The 27622-nt window shown below is 41.6% G+C and overlaps 2 protein-coding genes across 9 annotated transcripts in view; one reads left to right on the top strand and one right to left on the bottom strand.

Annotated features, from left to right (window-relative positions):
- Positions 1 to 10479, top strand: part of HERC4 (HECT and RLD domain containing E3 ubiquitin protein ligase 4) — an 85690-nt gene extending 75211 nt beyond the window's left edge. For 2 of the 7 annotated variants that reach the window (XM_006024810.3, XM_014520461.2), the window contains one exon: positions 34 to 496. In XM_006024810.3, the coding sequence (XP_006024872.1) occupies positions 34 to 242 (209 nt within the window). In that variant the 3' untranslated portion in view covers positions 243 to 496. Of the gene's footprint in view, positions 1 to 33; positions 497 to 3205; positions 3282 to 3413; positions 3433 to 3558; positions 6184 to 8826 lie in introns of those variants that run through there. The other 5 variants (XM_025205561.1, XM_025205565.1, XM_025205562.1 and 2 more) reach the window with 5 other exon arrangements.
- A 3240-nt stretch (positions 10480 to 13719) lies between these two features.
- The window catches only part of SIRT1 (sirtuin 1), a 30757-nt gene continuing 16854 nt past the window's right edge, over positions 13720 to 27622 (bottom strand). The window contains exons 5-7 of one of the 2 annotated variants that reach the window (XM_006024809.3): positions 23634 to 23820; positions 21456 to 22031; positions 13720 to 14216 (exon numbers count right to left, since the gene is read on the bottom strand). In XM_006024809.3, the coding sequence (XP_006024871.1) occupies positions 13900 to 14216; positions 21456 to 22031; positions 23634 to 23820 (1080 nt within the window). In that variant the 3' untranslated portion in view covers positions 13720 to 13899. Of the gene's footprint in view, positions 14217 to 17353; positions 18277 to 21455; positions 22032 to 23633; positions 23821 to 27622 lie in introns of those variants that run through there. The other variant, XM_014520460.2, reaches the window with a different exon arrangement.

Here is a 27622-nt window from a genome sequence, read left to right as displayed (position 1 = left end):
TATGTGTGTTTTTTTTTTTTTTTTTCTTGGCAGTGTTTTTGACAGGCAGTGATCGTATTCCTATTCTTGGAATGAAATGTCTTAAACTGGTCATCCAGCCAACTGGAGGTGGAGAAGAGTATCTTCCAGTAGCCCACACTTGCTTTAATCTTCTGGATCTTCCAAAATATACAGATAAAGAAATCTTAAAATCTAAGTTGATTCAGGCTATAGACCACTATGAAGGCTTCAGTTTAGTATAACTTCAGAAATGGGCTCTCATAGGTCTATGTAATGTGGGATCATTAAACTAATTTTTTTTGTCTTTCTTGTGATGGTAAGGTCAGTGGACAAGGTGGCAGAGATGGTAATAGATAGTTATTTACAAAATGTTCCGTGATATGAATATTCATGGAGCCAAAATGAATCATTTAAAAAATGAATGGTCTTAACCCAAATTCCTGTAAAGAACCATGTGGCTTTTGTCATCCTACAATAAAAATGAGACTATTGTGAATGAGCCTCAAGTTTCACTAACATGAATTAACGTTTCACATTATATTTAATTTTTGGTGTGTGTGTGCATGAAAGATTTGCTGGATTTTTTTCAGTCACTGAGCAAAAGCACTTCATCTTTCCTTGTTCATGATGAAGTCATTTTCTAATTTTTAATTTTGTAAATAAAATTTTGTGATAAAAGAGTTCTGTTATAGCAGTATGGTTTCTATTGCTTGAAATTCAAATTCGAACTTATTTTGTGGCTTTTAACAAAAAAAAAAGTGACTACACTGTTGATTTCTGGAGAGAGATTTTTCTGGTTTATTTTGAAAACCTAATATTGAGAGTTCTGATTGTTTGGGGAAAAAAATATCCTCATAATATACAATTCAGCAATGTCCATGAGGCAGTCAGTATCCATACAAATGTGCATATGAGCTTTCTTTTTAATGTGAATGGACAAGATGAATGAGTAGGCCTTTCTATTTCTAATGACTGATTATATAATTAAATGGGCAAAACTGTAATGGGGGGTTAATTTAGCACTGGCAACCCTTTCAATCAAGCGTTCACAGTATAACTTGGAAGTAAGAGAGATACCAGGCCTTTAAGAGGCAAGATTTATTTTTAAAAATGAAAAGTGTAGCTTCTGGTTTCTAGTCGAATTTTCACTTTTTTCCAGATAAAACCCCTTTTGAAACTTTGCTTTGAATTTTAGTATAATTGCCCCAAGATGCTTGTGCTTATCTGAAAACTTTCAGATTTGACTTTTTCTTTCCAGGTTAAGTTTTCAAAATGTTTGTGGTGGTGGTTACATGCGACTTGCAGCTGTGGAAAAAAAATATTTATTTTTTTTTAGATTTTTAAATGCAATGAGAACAATTCAAGTTCAAATAAAATACTTGAATTCAGACTTGTTGATTTCATGTGTATGGATGCCTTCATTATGGATATTTGATCAAAAGATACATTAGTGAATACATTCAGGAACAACTGCAATCAGGATATAGAAGCTTCTCCTTAACAACAGGGAAATCAACCATTCCCTATCATGAGTTGACACTGAGCCAACAGAAAAATACTGTTAGTAAGGCTAAAAATACTGTCAACAAGACTAAACAGATGCTTGTTAAGGTTTCAGAAACCACACTATTAGATCCTGTATGTACAGCATTAGAGCTTGTGACCTCTAGTAACTTACTTTGTAGACAGGTGGTATTTCCTTTTCCCCACACATGTAATCTGGATGACACACTCCAGTAATGAGGCAGGAATCCAAAGCAAATGAAAATATTTTATTGTAAGACTAAAACTTTATTAGAGAGGGAGAACCTAATCAAGTTTGGGGAGTATTTTTCACTGAAGTCTACCAGCGTCCATGAGAACACCATATTAAAGGCATGTCCAAGTTGTAAAAGGAAGAATTAAGAAACCAGTTGCCTGTGCAATCTTGGCATGGGCCCTTTGTATGCTTTATGACACTTGTTAATTGACACAGTTGCATACTATTTTTGTTTTACGGGATGCCTGACTTTACCCAGTAGGATGAGCAAAGGGTGTTCACGGACTAGAGCAGGAGTTTTCAACCTTTTTTAATAAATATGCCTCCGGTGGCTGGACATGGAGTGGGGGCGTGGCACATGGCCAGACGTGGAGATGCGGCAGTGTGGGGTGGTGGCCACTGCTGCCGCATGCAAGCTTCCCCCACGGCCCACAGAGGGGCACTGCTGCCGTTGCACCTTGGCCTTGCTTCTGGGAGGCGATGGCACGGGGTGGTGGTGCTCTGTCTCCGCCCTCCCGTGCATACCCAAAGTACCCCTGGTTGACAATCTCTGGACTAGAGTGTTGTTATTTTACTTCCCCCCCCTTCCCCACATTGCCCCCAATCATTAATTGTGCTGTCTCCAGCCTCATTTAATCTGCACCATCCAAACAGCATCAAATACAGACATGCTCATTTCCTTATGGACTTTTCTGTGGTTCTGACCATGATAGGTGTTTCGACAAACATCTTAACAGTGCTAAGAAGTAAGGTGATATTTGTTTTGCACATGTAAAATCCAAGCCAATGTCAGTTGTCCAGGTTTCCTCAACTTTCAAATTTCCCTTTATCTTATGTTCTGACACTAGTCCTTGCTGCCATTTTTTGTCCTTTTTACCACCTTCTCTTATCTACTCTTATCTTCTCTCTTCATACTTTGAAGTCTCCTCTCACTGTTATACAGTTATTTAAAAAACAAAACAAAACACCTTTCTGATTTAAAAAAAAAGAAAAAATGTGACTGAGCTATTTGAAGTAGTTAAATCAAGTTTTAGTGTCTGCTGGCTAGAAATAGTTATGCACCGAGACCTGTATCCGTTTATAGCTATATTTCTTTTCTCTGATAGAGAAGGACTATTTTGCATAATATTAAAGGATATTTCTGTTGTGCTATCGTATGACAAACACAAATTAATCCCTTATTCCCAGGTGAGCTAAAATTGTACAAGTAGTACAGGTGAAGAATTTTTCCCTGATGGATTTACATTAAGTCTTAAAACCAACAACCTTTTAAATGGTATGTGTGCTTAAATACAGAAATCAGTGTTTGCTACTGCAGTGGAAAAAATATTTTAGTATTTTAAAACATATTTATAAAGTAGTTCAGTACATAGACAGGGAAAAATGCAATGATACCAATTATTTTTTTTAAACTTCTCCATCTTTCAACATAACCCTTTCCCCCAGACGCATCAAAGCTGGAGCTGACCATAGCAAATGCAGCAGCACTGGCTATGTATATGTTGTACTTACCACAGTACAGGTAAGTCAACTGAATTCTTAAGCAAGAATTCAAACACACAGCACTATTTTAAATTACACAGGTACTAGTGTCATGCAATATTTCATACCTCTTGAATGTATGTTACAAAGATATGTCCTTCCTTCACCCCAGGTGAAGGGAATTCTGCCTGCCAGAGGCAAATGTTGATTCTATGAATCCTTGGAGCTCTCTTGGGTCATTATGGAATTTGTGCAAACGATCTTATCAGTTGTATTTATTGGAATGTTTCATTGAATTTATATTGTTGACATGACAGAAGAAGACCACAGTGGATACCTCCCTCTGGAAAGGTAGGAGCTTTTCAAATTTATCTTCAGTTTTAGGAAAAATAGTAATCCGTGAGAGATCTCTACTGTGTGGTGCAGTTAAATCTTAATTTACCTGGGATAGAATAATTTTGTCTGTCTTTTTCTTTTTTAAATGAAATCCACTATACACCAAAGATAAAAGCAAGAGTTGCATACTTTAGATAAATATAGAATTAAATGCAGCATTTCTTAATGTGGGAGTTCATGATGGACCAGCTTGTAATAAGCACCACAGGATGGGCAGCGATGACTGCCTTTGTGCATGCAGAACCAAATAATAGCAGAGTTGTCTTTTAAATAGGTGAGGAAGAAGAGAAGCACAATTTAATTTTTCATCCTCCCCTCATTCCATTTTGATTTTAATGGCAGTTCCTAGTAATCAGTTTTGGACACATCTACACAACATGTTTACCGCAGTTGCCTCATTAGCTCTGCAGTAAAAGTCTCTGCATCTACACGTGCAGGTCTATTAGGCTGGAGTAAGCTAATAAACTCTGCAGTACTACCTTGCTGCAGAGCTTTTTTGTGTGCAGCAGTGCATGTGTAGACGCTGATGCAGCTGCTGGGGCACTGCCTGCTGGCTACCCCTTCACTAGAGCACCCTTGTGCCCCAGCCAGGCCCTCCCAAGTTGACCCAGGTTTGTGCATCCGAGGGCTGGCAGGCTGACCCTCTGGGCCTCGTACCAGGTGGGGCTGCTCAGATCTCGCTCAGTGTGCTGCAGTCTTGGGCACACATGTAAACATACCCTCTACAATTAAATATTGCTTTGCATTAATATGCACATGTAGATGCACTCTGTGTTGTGCTAGACAAAGAAACTGACCGTGACTGACTGACTTGAGGCAAATGAGCATTGTGATCAGTCTTAAGGGGAAAAAAAATATTTCAAGGAAATCTTATGTAGATGTTTAATCATTTGTTCTTTTTGCCAAATTTTAAATAGTACAACTATAGCCCAGAGTGGCTTGCTGAAATTTCTGTTATTTTACTGGGAGCTACTAAGGAGACAGGGAAAGCAACTTAACAGCCATATTTTCTCTAAACTTGGTTTCAGTAACAGCCCTCATAATTGAACTCCTACAAATTATGGCTAATTATTGGTCTACTGTGGTTTTGATCTACTGTCATGTAAATTTCAATGATTCAGTAAACAGACATGCTTGAATGCACAGAGAAAGATCTGTTGAACATGACATCCATTTTTACATAATCAGTTTTTGGAGCAGAACTATTTTGAAATATTGATATAGGTATAAAAATTCTGGACAGTGTATGACATGAAAAGATATAATCAGTATTTTATGCAAAGTCATTTTGATACTTACAGATACAACCCACAAGCCTCTTGTTGTTGATGAATGAACAATATGAAGATCTTCTCTAGTTCCTGCATACCTCTTGGGTTTGAACATGTTTTATGGATCCTTTAGAAGAGAATAAAATGGAACGGGTATTAAACAGTAACACTAACTAGAATTATGATCAAAGAACTTATTGTAGCTCTGCATGTGTTCATGGCAAATGTTAATTTACTTGTGCAACTATGTTCTAACTAATGTTATGCCAGTTCCCAAAAATCGCACGCACATCCTGCCATGCCACACATGGATGACAGACGCATAGTTTTTGGGATCTGTCTTAACATTAGTTGGTTCCCAATTGCACAAAAACTACTGGAGTTCTTAAAGCTTCCCAGGCACTGGGACTTCTAAAGGGAAGTGTGTCTGCAGCAAAGCTGCAGCTGTGGTTTAGAGGTCCCCAGACCTAGGGACAAAGAAGGGACCGAGTGCTGCTCCAGGCTCAACAGCTTAGCTGCAGCCATGCTCTCTAGAAGTCCCTGAATACTGGCATCAGGAGACAAGGGAACTTCTTCCTGGTGTCTGTGTCTGGGCACCCAGGGTAGTTTTTAAAGTGTAGCTTGCAGTGCTTCTTTAAAAATCTCTTGGTACTGGGATGCACAGTGTGGGACACAGGCAGCTGGGAGCAAACGTTATTCCATTGGATGTTGATTTGTTAAGTGGGAAAGGGTTAATACATGCAAGTCATTGGGCAGCATGTTTTCTCCTCCAAGAGTCCTTTCAGAATTTCTAGTAAGAGTGGCAGCTTTTTTATGTGCCACCGAAAGTATTAGTTGAACTTGTGATGTCATTTCAACTGCCTAAAGCACAGAAATGCTTGCACTGTTTATAGTGTTTTTTTATGAAGACACATTAGTATCTAAGGCTAGGGAGAAAAGTTGCACATAAACGGGTTTGAGTGATCAGGAACTGGTTTAAACCTATAACAGAACAGAAGTTCAGTACACATAAACCAGTTTCAAAATGGCTGAAACTGGTTTAAGATAAACCTGGTTGGATGTAATATCGGACTTAACTGATTTAGGTCAAACTGGTTTATGACACTTCTGTCCCAGATCCCCTCCTGGTTCAAGTTCAATCAGAGCTCAAAGTTCAAAGTTTTCAGTCCTGGGCTGGGCTATGCTGTCTGCTCCAGAGAGCAGGGCTGGCCCCGCCCCTCTGCTCCCTAGCTGGAGCAGTTGGGGCTGGCTCACTGACTGCCCCCCCACCCCAAGGCAAACCCAGCTGGGGTCTGGGGTCAGGGAGGGGGATTAAACTCACCTTCCCCTGACTACAGAGCTGCCCTGTCCTGCTGGCTTTCCTAATGCTGGCTGTGACTGTGGACTACAAATCCCAGGGGCACCTGGAAGCAGGAAGAGGGAGTGATGAGCAACCCTGCAGAGTGCTGCAGATGTGATTGTGGACTGCAAATCCCATAGACCTCAGGGGCAGCAGGAAGAGAAAGCAAACACAGCCCATGCCGGCTACATGCTGGAGAGCCATGCTCTAGTGCCCGCTGGCTTCTGGCTTGAGTTACTGCAGGCATGTGGCTACATTTTCCTGAATCACAAGTGAATGTCTGTTCATTTGCTGATTGCTTCAATCTTTGCAGTTTAGACTAACCTGCAAAGACTGAATTAATTCAGCTTTGGGTTTTTGACTGTTTGTACTTAGTAGCTAGAGTTGACCATGGCTTTCCATGCATGTTTTGATTCCTCTTTCCAACTTCAAATTAATATTAGTCAGCCTGGAATTTCCTATGTAATGCTTGGTTAAAATAAAATGATATTAGGAAACTTGGGAGAAATCAAAGGAAGTATTTCAGGGGTTTTTAAAGACCTCTGCCTTTTTGGACAGTTTTATAACTTAATTTAGTGTGTTCTGGCTCATTACATCTTAAAACCAGCTTTCTCTAGAAACTCTAAATTTATAGTCTTCTTTCAGTCTGCCTCTGAGTTGTTTTAGGTGTGTGGCTAATATTTAGGGTGTCATCTATACTGAATTCAGCAGAAGTACACCTATTCAAAGTGTATATACACTTTTTTGTTTTAAATCATACATGCTGGCTTTTATAAGCCTTTAACATATCAGTTAACTGGATGTAAATTTCCTAATGCCCTCCTTGGAGTCATTGAGATGGAGAAGGAGAACTTACAAAAGCAGCATATTTATGATGGGACAAAGGAGGCCAACAGGAAAGAAGCCTACAGCAGTGGTCCAGTGGACTGAACAGAAGGCTACGGGCAATGAATTCCTCAATTCTGTTGGCTGCTCTGCTATGCTGTATGATCTTTTAGTTTCTCACCACTTACAAAGCAGCCTAAGATTTCAAAGAGCTTGTGCTCTCACGTGATAAAGGCAATTGGACAAAATCAGAAAACATGCTTAATCAGAGTTCAGTGAATGGTCTGAACCATGTTGATAGCCAGTCATAAATTTTGAGTTTGATGTTCAAGAAGCATTCCTAATTTCAGGCCTAATATACCTTGGCCCATTGCTTTCCAAGAAATTTGCTTAAAACTCAAGTTTGCAATTTGATAAACATGTGGGTGCTTGGTCCATGTGGGGCCCATCAGATGAACATGTACTAGCCCAGGTAGACTACAGGTGCAGAATTAGGGTCTGAAATTCACACCAGTCTCTTGGTGTAACTATGCTACAGTCACAGAAATGACTGCTGGAGCCAGACCACTGTTGCTACCTCTATGCTACACTGGTCATTTCTGTAATAGAATGTAAACAAACTCTTGCTTCCTCAGATGAAAATAGTATTCTGCAGTTGTAATGCATCTTTCATTCACAAATCCTGCAGCATCTTATGTGTATTTATTATGCCCACAATCTCCATGAGAAGTAGGTCCAAATGCAAAAGTAAAGTAGTTTAACGGGTCTTTTCTCTACATTTTCAGATGTTCTTATGCTTACAGGGTATCTTTAAATATCCTGCCATTGTAGGCTTAAAAACCTGCCATTCTATAGAGGATTACTGTCCATATTACTGTATTTACAAGCCTAACTTTAATGGAATGCAAATTTTTGAGGGAGCTGAAAACAATTATTCCACACTGAACCTACCACTCCCTTTTTCGTTGCTTCTAAAGTTTTCCATTCAAGTCCAGTAACCTGTTCATCAGTGGGGACAGCTACACAAGAAGTCTATATTTATCAAAACCCTCAGATTAATCCTATAATCAAAGGAAAATTTGATATAAATGCCCCACATCTTCATAAATACATGTCTTTTTTTTCTTTTACTTCAAAGGCGTATTTGGTTTAGAAGTTGCATATGACTAGAGGAACCATGGCATCACAGAGGACAATTCAGTATCAGTGAACCATAGAAAATTAGAGTTGGAAGGGACCTCAGGAGGTCATCTATTGCGCGCCCCCCCCCCCCCCCCCCCCAAACGCTATATTATCCCAGTCATACCCACATGTTAAAAACCCCTAAGGATGAAGATTCCACAACCTTTCTGGGTAGAAAGGTTGTATACAATCACATGTATACACATTTATATTCTGAAAAATTGTAACATGCTTCATAATCTATATAAAAGCATACATCAGATACAGAAGCTGCTGACATGCAACCAGTGACTAGCATGTGGAATGAAAACGGGTGAAACCACAGACCAAAACAGAACTTTTTTTAAGTCACAAGTCCTGTGAAGGCAGAACCTATGCTTTCAAAGTCTCATCATAAACAGCCACGCATGAGAAAGCACTCGGAGCTCAATGTCTTTAACTCAGAAGGTCCTCTGTATTAGAACCTTTCAGTAGGCACTGTATAGATACAGAAACTATTATTTTCAGACAGTACATCTGACACCTGCTTTGCGATAGATTATTTTTCAATTTTCTTCTGTGATTGCCTCCAGCAATTTCAATATGAAGGACATTCATGAAGTTTCTAGCAACCTGATAAAGACATGCCATTTGAGTTTAACCACCTTCCAGTGTACTCACCTTTGACATCAACGTGCTTGGTCTACTGCAGATGCAGCCTGGCTGTGGCCCATCTTTGTAAAAAAATCTTTGCTCTGCATGTCCAGAAACTTCTTGGAGGCTCTAATCACCTCATTTTCATCACTGGAACTCTGCCATGAACGTCTTCTTTCAACCTGGGGAATTTGTTAGACTGCTGAGGGAGCCAAAGCTGGCACACTGGTGCAGGCAAGTCCCACATCTGCAATGGTCACAGCACTGCCCTTCCCTGCTGGCACCTGTTGGGCACCTGCAGGGCTGCAGAGCCCACTGGCAGAGCTGGGGAGGGTGGGGAGGCGCTGGGAGGGGCCAGGAGACCAATGGGGCATCAGGAGTGGGTGGCTACAGCACTGGTCCTGCCTCACCTAGCGCTGGCTTGCCCCAACTCATAGCCTGTGCCTTGCAGGTGCTGCCAGGCTGCCCCAAGCCCGGGGGTGGTGGGGGTGGCACAAGGTGTGGGGTGACTGCAACCTGTGAACCAGCTGATGGATTTGGCTGCTTCTCACTTCATGCTGTTCTGTGGCACCTCCAGCCCTGAGGCCTGCTGTCAGGTGTCTCATGGGCCAGGATGTGCCAGGCCAGGACTGATTCAGTTGACATCATGGTTTTTTGTCCCCACACAGCCAGGAGCCTGCAGATATTGGTGAAGGTAAGTTGGTTGTGAAAGAGCTGACTCAGCAGGGACAGGTGCCCTTCACCAGCTTAGTCTGCAGCCAAAAAAGCAGGGGAGGTTGGCACATCAGGCTAAACAAAGCTCAGGCTCACACTTGTGATACAGAGCACATGCTTCCATGAACTTAAACACACTCCATCAGATGCAGTGAAAGGACCTGCATACTCTGCCTTCCACAGCTCTTTTCACAGCATCTGAAGTAAGCATCAGCTCGCAGGTGTATCTAAGGTGCCAGTCTACCCTGTCTTCGAAGAACTGAGGTTATGCACATACATGCTCTTCAACAATCACCCCAAAGCCATGGAAGTGCTATTTCCACCTCATTTATGCGTCTCAGCCAAATTATTTTCTTCTGCTTGGGATCGTGAAGTAGATTGTGCAGGTTTGGTTTGGCAAGGATTCCCTATCACAACCATTTTTTTTTTTTTTTTTTAAATAAACTGAACCAAAGGAAAGTGTTTGCATTTTCCAAAATACTCCTGAAAGCTCATATGCATGGTGCAATTCAGACAGTTTAAGTTTTTTTAGAGAATAGTAGGAGCATAGTGTTACATCATGATCAGCAAGTACTTTCAATCTCCTTTGTTTCTCCACTGTATTGCTATTTATTGCATCTCGTGTACATGTTCTTGCACTAGATTTGGGAGGCCATTAGTTTTTTACCGAGTAGCTTTTGGATCTCAAAATGGGAAAGAGAACTAATAATCAAGGTTGAACATAGTCTTTCACAGTTCTAGACATTAGAATTAATATAGGCTATTAAACACCGTGAAGAGTTCACAAGCAAACAATGTGAAGAGTTATGATAATCAATAGCTCTTTTTTCTCCATGAATTTGTCTTGGTATGGTAGCTAACATTTTTTAAATTTAATTCCACTGATGAAGAAGTTTATAGATTTAGCAACTGCCACAGAAAAGTTCAGCATGCAAAACGGAGGAAAGAGAAGACATCATCTATTTTAGGACTCTGCTTCACTTCTGCCAAAATATTGATGGCAAAGATTCAGGGGTAAGCAAAAAAGCACATGTCATTGAGCCACATATAGAACAAGTTAGGACTATTCTTAATGTATCCCAAGCTGTATCTGAAAATACTTTCAGAGTTCACATGAATAATATGTAAATACTAATTCTGTGGAACGCAGGAAGCTTGCTTTTATGTCTTTCCTTATTCCTACATATAGATTAATATGCTGCCTAGCGAACCGATTTACAGTAACTAGAATTAAAACTACAGAATATTTTCAAATGAAGTGAACTGTGGCTCATGGAAGCTTATGCATCTGCCATTCAGTTAATCTATACAGCACACTTCTATCATGTCTTCTGCCTGATTTCAGACTAACATGTTTAAACTACCTCTCTCTGCTGAATGTAATATAAGGTACAGGGACAATGAGAGAATCTAATTAAAAAAAGCCCACAAAAACAAACTACCACCACTGGCACGCCACGTCAAATGGTCAAACTTTTCATGGAAAAGGAGATTAGGCTGTTCAACCTCCAATCATGCTTTCTTTTTCTAGAAGCCACTCAGTGACAGGATGTCTCAATGTCCTTGGCGTTACTGTTTCTCTTAGACTGAGAAGCTCTAAGTCCAGCACTCAGTTTGCTATCTTTTGACATCCTTTTAAATAAAGTAGGGGAGAAGAAAAGTCCACAGTGGCCATGTCTACACAAGATGCTGACTGTGCAGTTGTTAGTGCACAGTCATTTAGTACTTGCATGCACGACTGAGCAGTAGCATCGCCAAACGGCTTTTAGATGACACTGACTGCTATTACTGCATAGTAGCATGCAGCACACTTCATGCCACACAATACTACTGCACAGTAGTAATGAGCTACTGCACAGTCAGCAAGCGTCTTGTGTAGATACGGCCAGTACATATTACAACCCATACCTGTTACTGTATTTACTCAAATCCAAAACAGGGTTCCTGCTAATTAACATGATGGAGGCCCTGGATCTTGGATTTAAGTACAAGGTGGGGGGGAGCAGGTGGCTGCTGTGGCCTCAAGCTAGGGTCAGGGTTAGAGTTACAGTTGCTGCTCCCCACCCCTCTTCCCCTGCCACATCTTCCCCACCCCTGCCCCCTATCTCTTGTCCCTGCCCCCACCCCCACAGCTTCTGCGCCCCTGTTTGCTTCTCCCCTCCCCCTTGCCACTTTCTAGATCTGGCATGGCTTTACCCATACCCAGCTTGGGGCACAGAACATATGCTTGCTCTTGTTTTGGTCCTGGCCAGAGCTGTCACTTCTGCCACTGCTACTAGGCAGGGCTGGGGCCCTGCCAGAGGCAGAGGGTAAGCAGCAAGTGGGACAAAAGGGGGTAATCTTGGATTCAGGTAAATATGGTAATTTTTCTTAGTGACGCATATTGACAAATGCTAAACTTCCATAAGCCACCTTTAAAGCTTTTTACATAAATTCTTGACAGAAACCAGAAGTCAAACAACAATTTTAATAGACTGTAGAACAGAGTGTACGAGTATAAAACACTGGTTTTGTATTTCAAAAGTTGCAGGAAGAGAGCCAGTCATTTTAAACAGTCTTCTACAAAACATATGCCAGTAGATTACATAAAAGACACTATATACAATATAAAAGAGCAGAAAACAATCCTTACTGTAAAAATAATTTAAAACCAAGTTTTTCAATTTAAAATATCTCCTATAGCACAAACTAATACATTGTGACATGCAAGTTAAAACTAAACATATTGCATTCTTTAGGTGTAGCCAGATAAGAACTTGCTTTTAAATCTGGACCATGAAATGACATGCTGACATTTTTTTAGATGAACACAGAAGGCCATTCTTAATACATTCGTTAGCTAACTGATGTATTTCGTATTTAAAGAACAGCTACTATACCTATTCCAAAATGTAATAAATATTAAAGCAAAGTATATGAATAATCTACATCTGTAGAAGTCTTTTTGGGCCAATGTTGAAAAACATAGTTTACAGAAAAAAATGCTTTACTTACTACTAGTGTGCAGTTTTACAAAATATTTAATTCCAAAGGCTTGGAAACAATATGCAGTTGAAAAAATGTATTGTGACATCCAGTTTTAAGGCAGCTTAACACTTGAAGGTACATTGTAGGAACCAATTTTTAGCTGCTTTGCTTTTTAGTACACATTATAGTAACAGATAGTAGTAAGGTATCATTCACCCAACAAGATGCATGGAACCTCCAAGAGGCACACTTTCAGGTTGAGTTATGATTATGCTGCATTTTACAAATTACTTTGGAAGCGTTAGGTCTGCTTAATTTTTTAACATGTTCTTCCCTTTTTCTTCGTTATGTGATGAACGTACAAATATTTAGAAGAGATCTTTTCCTCCTTGCATCCCCCTAATAATACTAATATTACAAATTTATCATAGCTTACATATGGTCTTGGCAGTTTATCAAAAAAGTTTTTACTGCAAGCTGTATTATAGCAAGTTTATTTTATACAATAACTTAGAGAACTTTTGCCCTAGGGCATCCACTTTTCTGCCCAACCAAAGTGTATTCTCACAAATTTCTTACTGTCTGTCCTAATCTTGTAACACAATATAGACAGTGCTTCATGTCCACAGGAAATAAGAAAAGTCATCATTCAAAAAGCATGATGCTTCTCGCAGCACTTTTTATTAGTCTCAGAAACGCAAAAATATTTTCAAATGCTTTCTATTCTTTTTCATTCTTAACTATGACTCACATTAACTATATCTCAAACATATAATCATTAAAGCAGAAGTTAGCTGCCACAGTAGGTCTTGGAAAATGCCAGTGTTTAATGACAGACTATGCAAGAACAAAAGATTTAGCAGAAACGTAAGGAGGTTTTAATTAAACCAAACTGTTACAAAGCAAAATAGGTGTGAAAATACCATTCTTTGGTCTAAATTAGCTGTTCCCTTTATATTAGTTTAACATTCCAATGGCTTTTTCAAAATTGTTCAAAAATAATATATGCTGAAATTCAGTACACAAAAATACTGTATATATACACAACACACAGATGCCTGATCACACAAATGAACTTAAAAGTGAACACAGTGACAATTACTTAAAGATACTCTCAGTACCTTAAAAAAAACCAAAAGATGGGTTAGTGTTGAGTGTGCAGTTACATTTTATTGAAAAAGTTATAAAACTATGCATGAAAATCTGTTTAGTTGTTTATAAATATTACATCTTTATGGTTTCCTTGCTCTAAATTTAGAAGTAAACATTCATTCTGACATGCCGAAAGCTCCTAATGCTGGTGTAAAGTTCCTCTAACCAGTCTGATTACTTTACAGTTTGTTTGATGGATGGTCAGTTCCTACAGCTTCATTTATATAACCTGATTCATCAACTGCATCTTCTTCAACACCATCTTCCCCAAATGCAATTTCCTCTTCTCTTTCTGGAGCATCCTCTTCCTCCATGCCATTGTAGAATTCTTCAATCTCACTTTCATCTTCTACATCTAAACTTGGACTATGACAAGAACCACTATCACTACTACTTCCACAAGAACTGGAAGATAAGACATCATCTTCAGAATCTGAGTACACCTCAGCACCATGGAAAATATAGCGATTTGGTGGTAAAAATAGGTATTGAGTACCTGAAACATTTAATCAACAGAATTATTATTTGCTTAATTGTTGACAATTAAAATGAAACTTATGGTAGAGTTTAGTCTTTAAAACCAGAACATGTAAATAGGAACTTATTTGCAAATGTACAGCACTCTCACAGAAATATCAGAGGTGCTAAACAGGATCATATATTAAGTCAACCTAGTTCAGTATCTAGCCTCTATCAGTGAACACCAGATTCTCCACAGTAAAGTACTGTTCCTCCCCACTCTGAGAATATATACTTGCTCAATGCAAATTATATACTGGTGTGCATAAAAACAAAAATGTTCTCCTGATCTCCACTGGTTATCAACTTAAGCCCTATAAGCATGAATTTCAGTTACCTATAAGTAGGGCCTGGTTTAAATAGTGGCGTAGCTCATGGTAGGGTGGCTCCTTTAATCTTAGTGTTTTCTCTGCATGGCCCCTGCTGCTGACTGGAAGAGGTGCCTGTCAGCCAGCACTCACTCCTGATAACTGGGAGGTGAAAAGCATGGTTTTATGTGACAACAGTTTTTGCATCCCATCCAGTCTGCAGCAAGCAGCAGGATGCAAAAAACTGCGGCATATTTAAAAGCTGCAGTTTTTGCCGCCTGGCCATCATGAACGAGCAGCGTGCAATGGGGCTGGCTGATGGGCTCCTCCACCAAACAGCGGCAGGGGGACACGTGGGGGGAACTCCAAGAATAAAGGAGCTACTGCGCCATGATTTAAACCAGGCCCTAGCCATAAGTCTTGGTTTTCAACATTTTTGGTCATATGATCGTCTAATTCTCTGAAAAAGCCAACTATATTACTATTAAATACACAACAATGAATTCTACAGATAAAAAATGCTTAAGTTTCACACTTTCATTTCACTCTCTGTATATTTGATTCCTTTTTAATATACCAATGTGTTTTATTTACTTTGAATGAAGCAGAATCATAACAATTTTTCTTGAATCAACCATGATTGTCCTAGATCTTCCCACTCCATTCAGAGAAGGTAAGTACACTTAATGTTTATTAATGTATATTCTTGTCCATTTCCCAATATAAGTTGCATATACTTTTAGAGCTGGTTAATCTAAGCAACTTGTTACTTTGGAATATTGAATACTGGACCTGTAGAGTATCCAGCTCTTCTTTCTACTCTAAGCCCCAATCTACACATCACACTTAAGGCATGATAAACCAGTTAATCATGCCTTAAATTGTGACCCAGCTATATGTTTAATCAGTGAATGACATGATAAAATAAGCAATAAACCACATAGTTATTCCACAAAAATTGTGTAATAACTTCGTAGCTTGTTCTTATCACCCCATTAATTGAATGTGTGGCCAGATGCTCCCCTGTGGCTGGGAGCTCTATCAGTTGTGCTGAAACTGTGAGTCTCATCAGCTGTGGGATTCACAGTGGGGGCAGTTCACTGACAAGGCTTGCATTGGGGGCAGAACATGGAACACTGCCCTTGCTGTGAGCCCTGGCAGCTGCGTGGTTTTCAGCAGCTGGAGCTGGTACAGGGGGAGCCTGGGATCGCAATCCTGGGCTCCCCCTGCACTAGCAATAAGGCTTGAAAGGATGTGATGCACAATGCCACAATCATGCCTCCAGCTATATGTGTATGGAACCACAGGAGGCATGACTGTGGATTGCGCATCAAATCCTATCACACCTTTACCTGAACTTCTAGAGGAGCCCCAAGAAGTCATGATTCAAGAGGGATTCAGGTGTTCTGTTTGCTGTGGAAAAATGCAGAGGGAGTGGGGCAGGGTTGGCAGCGGGGCTGGGGCAGCTGCCCAGCTGGGGCAGCTGCCCAGCTGGGGCAGGGCCTGGGGCTAGAATGCACAGCCACAGGGCCCAGTTGAGGAGTGGGACAGAGCCATGAGCAACCCATGGGGAGTGGAGGGAGCTGGCAGGGGCGCTAACTTTTTGCTGTTGCGCACACTCCTGGGGAGCAGTCGGGTGCCATAGGTAATGTGTCAGGGGATATGGTGGGGGAACCTATCCCCGAGATTTGTATGCCTGCAGCCGTGCACAGGGCTGCAGCCTGGCCGGACACACACCAGGCAGGAACTATTTCCATGGCCCAGTGGGTAGGACCCAGCATGGGAGGGCAGAGCCAGGCAGCGGGACTCGTTGCTGTTGCTGCTGGGACCCCCGTGTCAGCCAAATTGCCAGCAGCACAAGGAGTAACAGATGGGGGAGTGGGGCATGCTGCTCGCCTCCTCCAGCCACTTGTGTGCCAGGCCGCAGCTCTATCTGCAGCTCTATCCTGCCACACCTGCCAAGTCTGTTATTCCTTGCACTGTTGGCAGCACACCTGGTGTGGGGGTCCCAATGGCAGCAGCAGCAATGAGTCTCACCACCCTGCTCTCTCCTCTTGTCTGCCGCCTGCTGGACTGTGGAGGTGGCTTCTGCCAGATGCCAGTCTACCCAGGCTACAGCCTCATGCTCCACTGCAGGTGCACATGCCCCCTCATATCCTGCAACATGTTGCCTATGGTCAGGCACCTACCCTGCTCCACACACCCCTGCCCTGCCCCACACACTGGGAGGCTGGGGCCTGGAGGCAGTGGGTCCGGAGTCAGGTGCACCAGCAGGGCTGGGGGGAGGGGTAGAGGGGTGTGGGTTGGGAGTAAGGGGCACCAGCTGGGACAGGGGGCTGCAGGTCAGGAGTGATGGGCACTGGTAGCACTGGGGAGGGCTGTTACTTGGAAGTGAGAGGCACCAGCATATCAGAGCTGCTCAGTGCCACAAAGCAGTGGTGTGGGGGGAACGGGGACAGCAGCAGCTGGACCCATGTCCTGGTGAGCAAAGGAAGCTCTGATTTTCTATGATGAAAAAACCTAAATTAAAACGCCAAAGTACATAGCTATTTAAAATTTATTTTATTATAATGATTGAGGCATTGGTAGCCTTCCAAACTGCTTTAAAATATAAATATATTAATAAAGGTGTTCAACTAATACCTATATATTAGTGGGGTTTCATTTTAATTGAGGAAAGACATGGATTTTGAGAGTGATTTTTATTTAAGAATTTTGAATTTTTAAAGAGAGAAAACCAGGATCCTTGGAGATTCCAAGCTCTTAAGATAAGGAATGTAGGCTTTAACAAGGTAAAACTTCACATATATTATTCTAAGATTTAAAATAATCTTTCACTTTAACAAAATAGCTGGTATTTATAACCTTTTTACCAATTTATCACATTCTTATAACAAACAGTTGTCTCTTCCTGGAAACTGTTGTTTTCCTGGAATTGTCAGCACTTTCTTAGTGAACATTATTACAGCAGCACAGAGAGAAAGTCTTTGCTTTAGAACTGGGGTGACTGACATATGGCTCCCATGGGTCTGGATATTTGGCACCAGGACAAGTAGTGGTCGCATGAACTGCCACAGCTCCCCCAGCTATGGCAGTTAATACTGCTGTCACTACCTGTCCTGCTATCAAGTTTTTGGACCTGTGGGGAACCTTGACAGACCAGAAGATATGGCCCTGTACTCTGGATTAGGTTTGCAGGGCTGGATGAGTTGGGCACCACTGCTCTGGAGAGAGAATACACCAATTAAATTTTGTAATGGTAGTAACTTGTAAATATTTCACAGTGCTGCAGTAGGCTATGTGACTAGCAGTTTCCATCCATAAGGACTTGTAGAAACTCCAAAATATCAGAACTGAAAATGTGCAAGAAAAAGCACTGAATTGCACTTACAAGATTCAGTTTCTATGGACTCTCATGCTATCATCATCCAAAATACTGCAGAATGGTTACAGTGCTGAATATAAATGAACAATAATTTTAGGTTTTTAATTTAGAATTTGAGAATCAACAATTTTTAGTTCTGCCAAATGCACAGCCATTGAAGTGTTGTCAAAAATAAGTCTAATTATGTTCAATCACTTGAGTCTAGTTTTTACTTCAGTGCACTGTAACAGCTTGTTTGTTTTATTTAGGTAAACAGGAGAGAAAGGAATTGTTTTTCTTCAGACTATTTTCAGGCCTTTGTTCAGACATCGTTGTAAGATGTATCCATATGGCACAGGCTAGCACTGCGTAGAGATTATCTTGTGTTAGACCAAAAACAGGAAGTGGCAGAGCCATTTTCAGCACAGTTTATTTGCGCACACATAGTGATACTCTGCACTAACTCTGCATATGCTAATTCTGGAACCGGGGCAGTGCATCTCCTCGTGGTTCTGCTTTACACCATACAGACATTGCCAAGATGTCTTCCTAATGACTTTTAAAAAACAGACACAACTGTCATGGATGGGTACAAATAGTTCAGGAAAGACAGACAGGGGAGAAGAGGAGTTGCACTTTTTGTAAAAGAGCCAGATGATTGCTCAAAGCTCCACTATGAAATTAGAGAGAACCCAGAGACTTTCAACAGGCCTAAGGTTAGAGGAGAGAGAAACAAGAGTAATGTCGTGATAGGTTTCTGCTATAGATGTATGACATCTGCTGGGAGGGCAATACAGCAGTACGCAGGCAATCCAGGAAGGTTTTTGAGAGCGCTGGAGACAACTTCCTGGTGCAAGTGTTGAGAGACTGAATAGGGGCCATGCTCCTTTGCTGCTCAGAAAGAGGGAGGAATTGGTGGGGGGTGTAGAAGTGGATGGCAACTTGGGCAGCAGTGACCATGAGATGATTGAGTTCAGGATCCTGACAAAAGGAAGAAAGGAGAGCAGCAGAGTATGGACCCTGGACTTCAGAAAAGCAGACTTTGAATTACTCAGGGAACTTATGGGCAGGACCCCGTGGGAAGCCAGTCTGAGGGGGAGAGGAGTCCAGGAGAGCTGGCTGCACTTTAAAGAAACCTTACTGAGGGTGCAGGAACAAACCATGCTGATGTACAAGAAGAACAGCAAATATGGCAGGTGACTATCTTGGTTTAGCAGAGAACTCTTCAGTGAACTTAAACGCAAAAAGGAAGCTTACAATAAGTGGAAACTTGGACAGAGGACTAGGGAGTAGTATAAGAATGTGGGGCGAGGTGGGCACGCTGAAGGGGAGGGACAGAATCCAGCTAGGTCTAGACAGGTTAAAGAGGTGGGCGGATGAGAATAGGATGGAATTCAACACAGACAAGTGCAGGGTACTACATCTAGGGAGAAGGAACCAGCAACACACCTATAGGCTGGGAAACACCCCTCTTGTCAAAACAGTGGCAGAAAGGGATCTTGGAGTCATTGTTGATTCCAGGATGAACCCGAGCTGCCAATGTGAGGAAGCGGTCAGTAAGGCTAACCGCACCTTGTTGTGCATCTACAGATGCATCCCCAGCAGGTACAGGGAGGAGATCCTTCCCCTCTATGTGACATTGGTTAGGCCGCAGTTGGAGTACTGCATCCAGTTCTGGGAGCCGCACTTCAAGAGGGATGTGGCTAGCATTGAGATGGTCCAGAGGAGGGCCACTCGCATGATCAGGGGGCAGCAGGTCAGGCCCTACAAAGAGAGGCTGAAGGGCCTGAATCTATTCAGCCTCCACAAGACAAGGCTGAGAGGGGATCTGGTGGCCATTTACAAACTCACCAGGGGGGAACAGTGGGAATTGGGTGAGGCTTTGTTCCCCTGGGCCCCACCGGGGGTTACTATGAATAACATCCACAAATTGTTCAGGCTGGACATCAGGAGACATTACTTTACAGTAAGGGCTGCCAGGCTCTGGAATGGGCTCCCAAGGGGAGTGGTGCTCTCTCCTACCTTGGGGGTCTTCATGAGGAGGTTGGACAGATACTTAGCTGGGGTGTTATGACCCCGCACTTGTTCCTGCCTGGGGCAGGGGGTCGGACCTGATGATCTGTTTTAGGTCCCTTCCAATCCTAAGCACTATGAAACTATGAATATTGCTCGGGCATGCAGGGATGAAATCAGGAAGGCCAAAGTACAGCTGGAGTTGCAGCTAGTGGACAGAAAGCTGGCTGTTTTGTCAGGCTCAACCGGTAATGGTCAATGGCTTGAGGTCTAGTTGACAGCTGGCATCAAAAGTGGAGTGTCCCAGGGGTCAGTTTTGTTCAAAGTCTTAATTAAGGATCTGGAAGATGTGATGGACTGCACCCTAAGCAAGTCTTCAGATGACACCAAGCTGTGGGGTATAGTAGATATGCTGGAAGGTAGGGCTAGGATTCAGAGTGACCTAGACAAACTGGATGGTTGAGCCACAAGAAATCTCATGAGGTTCAATAAGGACAAGTGCAAATACTGGGCTGCATTAGTAGGAGTGTTGCCAGATCAAGGGAAGTGATTAGTTCCCTCTATACTGTGCTGGTGAGGCCATATCTGGAGTTCTGTGTCCAGTTTTGAGCCCCCCACTATAGAAAGGATGTGGACAAGTTGGAGAGAGTCCAGCGGAGGGCAATGAAAATGGTTAAGGGACTGGGGTGCATGACTTACGAGGAGAGGCTGAGGGAACTGGGCTTACTTAGTCTGCAGAAGAGAAGACTGAGGGGGGGATTTGATAGCAGCCTTTAATTACCTAACAGATGCTTCCAAAGAAGATGGGGCTAGACTAGACTGTTCTCAGTGGTGACAGGTGACTGAACAAGGAGCAGTGGTCTCAAGTTGCAGCAAGGGAAGTTTAGGTTGGATATCAGGAAACACTCTCTCACTAGGAGGGTAGTGAAGTACTGGAACTGGGTTACCTAGAGAGGTGGTGGAATCTCCATTTTTGGAGGTTTTTAAGACCCAGCTTGACAGCCCTTGCTGGGATGATCTAATTGGGGATGGTCCTGCTTTGAGCAGGGGGTTGGACTAGATCAGCATTTCTCAACCTGTGGGTCGCAATATAGGAAAGGGTTGTGAACAAACTTTAAAAATGGATTCTCCTTTAAGAGAGAAAAATGGGGGAAACTGGGTTTCCTTTGCAGGCTGGCAGAGTTCCAGTCTGCAAGGGGCTGCCTGAGGCCTCCCATGCCCCACACGTACCCACCCTGTGCCCACACACTGGGGATGGGGGGCACTGGGTTGGGGGTGAGGGGCACTGGGTCCCAGGATTGGCCATTGATGTTTACAAATGGGTCCTGGTACAAAAAAGGTTGAGAACCACTGGACTAGATGACCTCCTGAGGTCCCTCCCAACCCTAATTTTCTATGATTCTTTGTACTGTGGAATTTAATACCACTCTACTGAAAATGTCAATAGTCAACAGAGAAAATTCTACATCTTATTGATTTAAAGTCCTTCCAAACCTATATCCAAAATAGGAAGTCAAATGTTGACACTTACCATCAAGCCGCTTGCTAATCTGTTCTTTTGCACATCTGTTTGGCCAACATTTCCTCAAAGTTTCAACCGATGAAGTTATATCATTTTTTTCTTTCTGTTCTCCATTGTTAGCTCCATTTTCTTTTGGATGTTCTAAATTCGTTAACTGGCCAGTAATACTTTCAGGATTTTCTGAGGATGTCTGTACCTCCTGGAATTTCTCCATGCAGTTCCCACTAGAGTCTGAGGCAAGTTCAGAATTTTCTGCCCTACATTTTGTTGGATGCTCTGAGAGCACAACCAAAGAGTCTGGGGGAGTTGCTCTTTCAGGTGAACTAGAGTCTTCAGAAATGTTTAAAGGGGTAGGTGGTAACTCAGCTGAATGCATTTCAAGCTCCTTGTGCATTCGTGGTGGTTTTTCTGTTATTTCTGAAAGTTTTATGGAGTTGTAGCAAAGTTCTGTATATTCACCACTCAGCCTTTGACATAGTTCATTAATGATTACATCACAGTCTCCAAGAAGTTCCACATCAAAGTGTAGATGAGGCAAAGGTTCCCTATTAATTAATATCTGAGGCACTTCATGGGGGATGGAACCTATACACAGAAAAGATCAGTTACTACTAAACTTTAAAAGTGCTTAAGGAATTTTATGCTTGCCAACAAAATGTTACCAATTGTTGAGCTGCCTTAATATGATCAATGAAAGTTTGGTAACTGGTGTTTTCAAAGTTCTCCAGGTATGCCCACTTTGTAACTTGATCTAACCAAAGTTTAAGCAAGCCATCAAGTAGAAATCAGTCAGACAGTAATGCTAGGTGCTTTACCTGAAATTTTGTGGTTCTATGTAATCATCTCTATCAATCTCCCTTTAACAATATCAGTGGTGCTCAACTTCCAGCTCAAGCCAGATCTGGCCCATGGGTTTCCTCATGGGTCTAGAAATATGCTGGTGGGGAAGCAGTGGCAGCATTAATTGCTACTCCACTGCTGCCAGATCTTTGGGCATGTGAGAAGCCCTGCCAGCCAGATGACATGGCTTGGCTTGTAGGGCTGGATCCAATGCGCAGACTGACCCCATGTGCTGATCCTGCACATGGAATTGGGCCCACAGAACTGGAAGATTGAACACCACTGAAATAGATCAAAATTATTTCATTTGAAATGCAAACCTATTTACACACAAAACAGCTTAGTTCACCTCCTGCAGATGGTACTATGAATAAAACTGGCTTGCTGACCACCAATGATTCTTTCAGATGCGAGACTAGAGATCCAGTTATTCACCAGCAATGATCGGTGCAGTAGAGGTTTTTTTTTTCCTTACTGCACATTCCCTATGTTGCCTAAATAGACACATATGGCTACAAAGGGGAAAAGGGGCCATGAGGGAATCAAACACTGCTCTACTGCAGTGAGCAACAGATGCAGGGCTTCAACTTGCAGTCACTTTCCCCAAGCAGCTGTGGGGAAAAGTGGTGGTTGTGGCTAGGTCTTAGTGACTGCCTGCCTCTGGCTGGCACTGGGTCACTCTAGACCTCTATCTAAAAAGGTTGCCAACTGCTGCAATAGGCAAACAAAGCTTTGCTGACAATGGATTTCAGCACTTTCTGAAACAGCAATCAGGACAGTTTTGTCTAGTCTGCAACAGCACAAGTGGTTTCAGTATCAGTTCCAGGGATGAAGGATACTAAAAATTCTCTACACTGTTCAGTATTTAATGTGCACACTAGTAAGATTATTAGAAGAAAAATATGTAATCCAAATGAGTGGGAACTGGAAAAAATCATGACAAGTGAGAATAGAAGCTCAAAAACACCTAGACAAGCAAATGTTCTTGTGAAGAAATTTAATTTGTTTTAGATTATATTTTCACTATTTAGAAACATGATGCATTTTTTATTTTAAGAAATACTTACTATAGATTCAACTTTACTATTTTGTCCCTCTTACATTTCAGATTTGTACCGGCAACCTTCTGCAGACTCCCCCCCCCCCCCCCCCCCGGCCCTTAGGCGAGGGGAAAGGGATTTTAGTCCAATTTCTGCACTTAACCAGAACCTAGGAAGCTCTTTTAGCACATTTTTGGGTTCTGTGCAACAAAAACTCCGATATGCATTACCTGAGATTTTTAAACAATGGTTTTTTTCCCCCGTTACCCCCAACACAAGAAATCAAGCATCTTCAATAGACACTTACTTGGAATCAGTGCTACTGGTCTTACTTTTAGTGAAGACCCAATTACAATAAGGAGATCTACTTCATCTTTGTCATACTTCATGGCCCTATGGAACTGCTCTGGTAAGTTCTCTCCAAAGAATACTATTTCTGGCTTCATAATAGCGAGTGGTTCATCAGGTGGACATCTGGGACATCTAGGAACAACCTGCATCATAAATAACTGTATTACAATCGTAGCTTCTGGATTTAAAAGGAAAACTCAAGTCTGAACTATTCACGATCATTAGTTTTGTCAAAAAAACAACTTTCTGGTGCACTTTTATTTTTTCTACTCTGTTACTACTCTGCATGTCTCCTGTGCACTCCAACTTTGCTGTTCAGTATATGGAGCAGCATACAAGTGAGAGGATAACACTGAGAATAGGAAGGCAGCCCATGAGCTGAGGAACTGTCACCAAAGACTGCAGCACTGTCTTCAAATACCAACCCCTCTGACCTCAAAGGATGGTCAAGAGACTATATTACTGCCTGCTGGTGTGAAGAGACACAAGGAAGCATCCGCAGATTTCTAAGCTGAAACATTTTCTGAGAGCTAGTGCAAAAGTTGTGTAAAAAAGCTTTTTCAGTTAAGATCCACAAACTATTTTTTAAAGACAGGAAAAAACAAATATCTAGTATCAGTATGTTTGTGGAATTTATTTTTTTGATTAAGCTGTTTAGGTTTCCGGACAATGACCCTTTCTCTTTCAATAAAGGCAAAAAAATCAAAACCCTTGTCCTCTGTATTGTTAAAAATAAAGAAAAAAGAAAAGGCCAATAGCATCCTGGCATGTATTAACAGGAGCATCACATGCAAGTCAAAGGAAATGATTATTTATTCAGCACTGGTGAGGCCTTCCCAGAAATACGATGTCCAGTTTTCGGCACTACTTTTCAAGACAGAGATAGATATATTGGGAAATTGGGAAGTTTTCAGCAGAAGCCAAGGAAAATTATTAGAAGTCTAGAAAAAATGACTTACAAGAAAAGATTGGATAAACTGGTCTGTTTAGTCTGTAGAAGAGAAAAAATGGGGATTTGGTAAATTCAGTTGCCAACAGGGGGTGTTTGTAAAGATGGCATCAATTATTCTGTGTTGATAAGAAACAGGACAATAGCAATAGATTAAAATTGGAAAAAGGGAGTTTGTATCACATGGAAGGAAGAACTTTCCAACTGTGAGAACAGTTAAACATTGGAACAGATTACTAAAGAAGTTGTGGAAAAGTTCCAATGATGGATATTCAAGTGCTTAGACAGACAAACACTTGGCAGGGGTGGTTTAAAGGGGTGATACTGCCTTGAGTAGGGGGTTGGACTAGATGATTTCCTGAGGTTCCTTTTTGTTAATAATATTAGTTGTGACTATTGAAACTCTCCTTGTAGCATTAGTCTTTCACAGTAAGCCCTGTCAGGTGTTAAAGTAATTGTGTGATGGGATCCAATTCCAACAGCTGTGCATCATGCCACACCACAATTTTTGGGATGTGGATTGATCCTAATTGCACCATTATTTTAAAGGGAACCTTGCAATCTTGCTTTTTAAAGTGCCTGGTCATGGCAAGCCTGGAAGCTTGCTGGGACCCTTGAATGCCTTGCTCTGCTGTTCCCACCTTGCCCTGGGATTTACTGTGATCCCACACTTCAAAGTGCCTTACAGGAGTTGCAGGGCAAGGCTCTTTAAAGTTCCATTAACAGGTGTTGTTAATCTTGTTCCACAGTTCCTGTGGGGAGCAAAGTTGCATCCACAGGCTCCTACAACCTGCCTTGTTCTGTATTTCTTCCACAGCATCTTTTAATTGCACATGGGTGTGGAGATCTGTGGCCTACAGGAGGGGCTGGGTTGTAAACAGTGGCAAAAGGTTCCCAAATCCTTGTCTAGCTTAAAGAGGACTGGATACATAGTAATTATATCCTTCATTTTCTCCAACATTTTCTTCCTTTTATTCTAGGATAAAACAAAAATTCTTATCCAAATATTTTTTACTCCTCAGATAAAAGATCCAATTATTTGGCCAGAAGTACTCCCCAAATGAAACAGCTTATGCCTGTAGGTAATTTAATGCATTGTAAGCAGCTTCTAAGTTCATGCTTCAGTGTTATACCTCTTTCAATTACTAATTTCTCTGCTAGTTCTCAAAAGGTTGTCAGTTAGGAGTACCACTTATTCTAAGAGCTGAAATTGATATTAAGTGGTTAAAGCTAGTCAACTGCCCCTTCAAATCACAGGGTACCACTATGGCCCCATAACATAGTTTTCATTCTTAGGCATATTTCTTTCATAGGAAAGTTCAACTTAACACGAAAGTTTTGATTGGTTCTCTGAAGCAATGGATAATTTTTTGTTGTTGGTTTCACAACATCCAAAAATTGGTGGATCTCCATTTCTAATACAAAACCTCTGCCACGTCTCAGAAATTCTTGAAGCAGTCAAAAGGCAAAACAGCAGCAATGTTCTAGGGAGAAATTGAAGGGGAAAGTCATGTTTTGTTCCAAAGTTTATTCCAGATGGCTTACAACTGCTTCATCCTCCAAAATAGAGGGCCACTGATAGTGGTAAAAAGATATTAGTGCCATAACTGGTATCAGAGATGGGTACAACACTTTGGCTGTATTGGGAACATTCTTTAATCCTTTTGAAGGTTCAGATCAAGTGTAGCTGAAGAATAAGCAGCAGCAGTGGGGTGGTTTTTATTTTACCAAGATCTTTTACAATCAACCCTCATCCTGTCACAGGTTAGGAGGAAGTAAAAAGCTGGCTAAAATTTTTATTTCAGTGGAGGAATCCTTTGATGTAGGATGACAGCTGGCTGAAGAAGGAGCAGAGCAAAGAAGAGAGTTTCTGAGGAACCAAAGGACTCAAGATCGCAGGCAAAAGTTGTATTTTAATAGTGGATAGCTGTAGAGGGAAGGGTCAAGACTGGGACTTCTGTATGGATTTAAACCCCAAAGCTATTTACCAGAAGGAAGAGGAAAGGGAATCCTTGCAGTTTAAGTAGAGAATTATCTGGTGTTTCAGACCTAGATGACCATTTAATCTAAAATGGGAGACAAAGGTTGGCCTTTAATAGTTTGAAGAGGCAGTGGGAACCAAGGGGTATAACAAGACAGGAGAGAAACTGGAGATACTGTAGAGGCTACTGGGGGGCACACTGAAGTTTGGACATACTATTTCCTTCCCACTGACTTCTTAAGAGTTGAAAGCTATATTCACCAGCAGGAACATTAACATTGTACAAAAATAAACTGTTCAGGACTATTCAGAACCTGGGCTTGCCATAGGAAGACAGCCCTAAGTAACTCCAGGTAGCAATACAGCAATGCAGGATGGCCAGAGAAATTGTAAGTGCTTGCATCTGGGCTAGAAAGTCTGTTCTTATTGCAAGGTCCTGCTCCTTTAAAAGTCCTATACCCTGAACAAAAAATGCCTGTTTTCTCTAGGTATACTTCCTAAGATACCATTTATTCAAACTACAGGTTATAGCAGGGGCGGGCAATTATTTTGGGTGGAGGGCCACTTACTGAGTTTTGGCAAGCCATCAAGGGCTGCATGACAGGCAGCCAGGAGCAGATAAATATTAATTTTCTAAAACTTTAGGGGCCTGACGGGCCACATCCGGCCCCCGGGCCACATTTTGCCAACCCCTGGGTTATAGGAAGACAGGGTTAAGAAGAAAGTGGTGAAACTCTAGTAGTGTTTTTTAAAAAAAAAAACAAACAAAAAACCTGTATAAATGAGAAGAGCCAAAGAGGAAGTTTGCTTTATCAGATGATCAGGCTTTGTAATGATCTAAATATTCAAGAGGGAGGAAAGGACATGGAGAATTGGCAACTAAATCAAAATAAATAAAGCTTTGTGCAACTACATGCAGACAAAAATTAAGCTACATGCAGCCTCAGTGAAATAGGAAAAAAAAAAATTCAAAGTTGAAAAACAGACATGCATACAGCAGAAATGTTACTTACAA

The sequence above is a fragment of the Alligator sinensis genome, unplaced genomic scaffold (genome assembly GCF_000455745.1).
Source record: "Alligator sinensis unplaced genomic scaffold, ASM45574v1 scaffold325_1, whole genome shotgun sequence".
NCBI classification, from domain to species: domain Eukaryota; kingdom Metazoa; phylum Chordata; order Crocodylia; family Alligatoridae; genus Alligator; species Alligator sinensis.
Note: the sequence above shows the minus strand (reverse complement) of the source record. Positions and strands in the feature narration are given on the sequence as shown.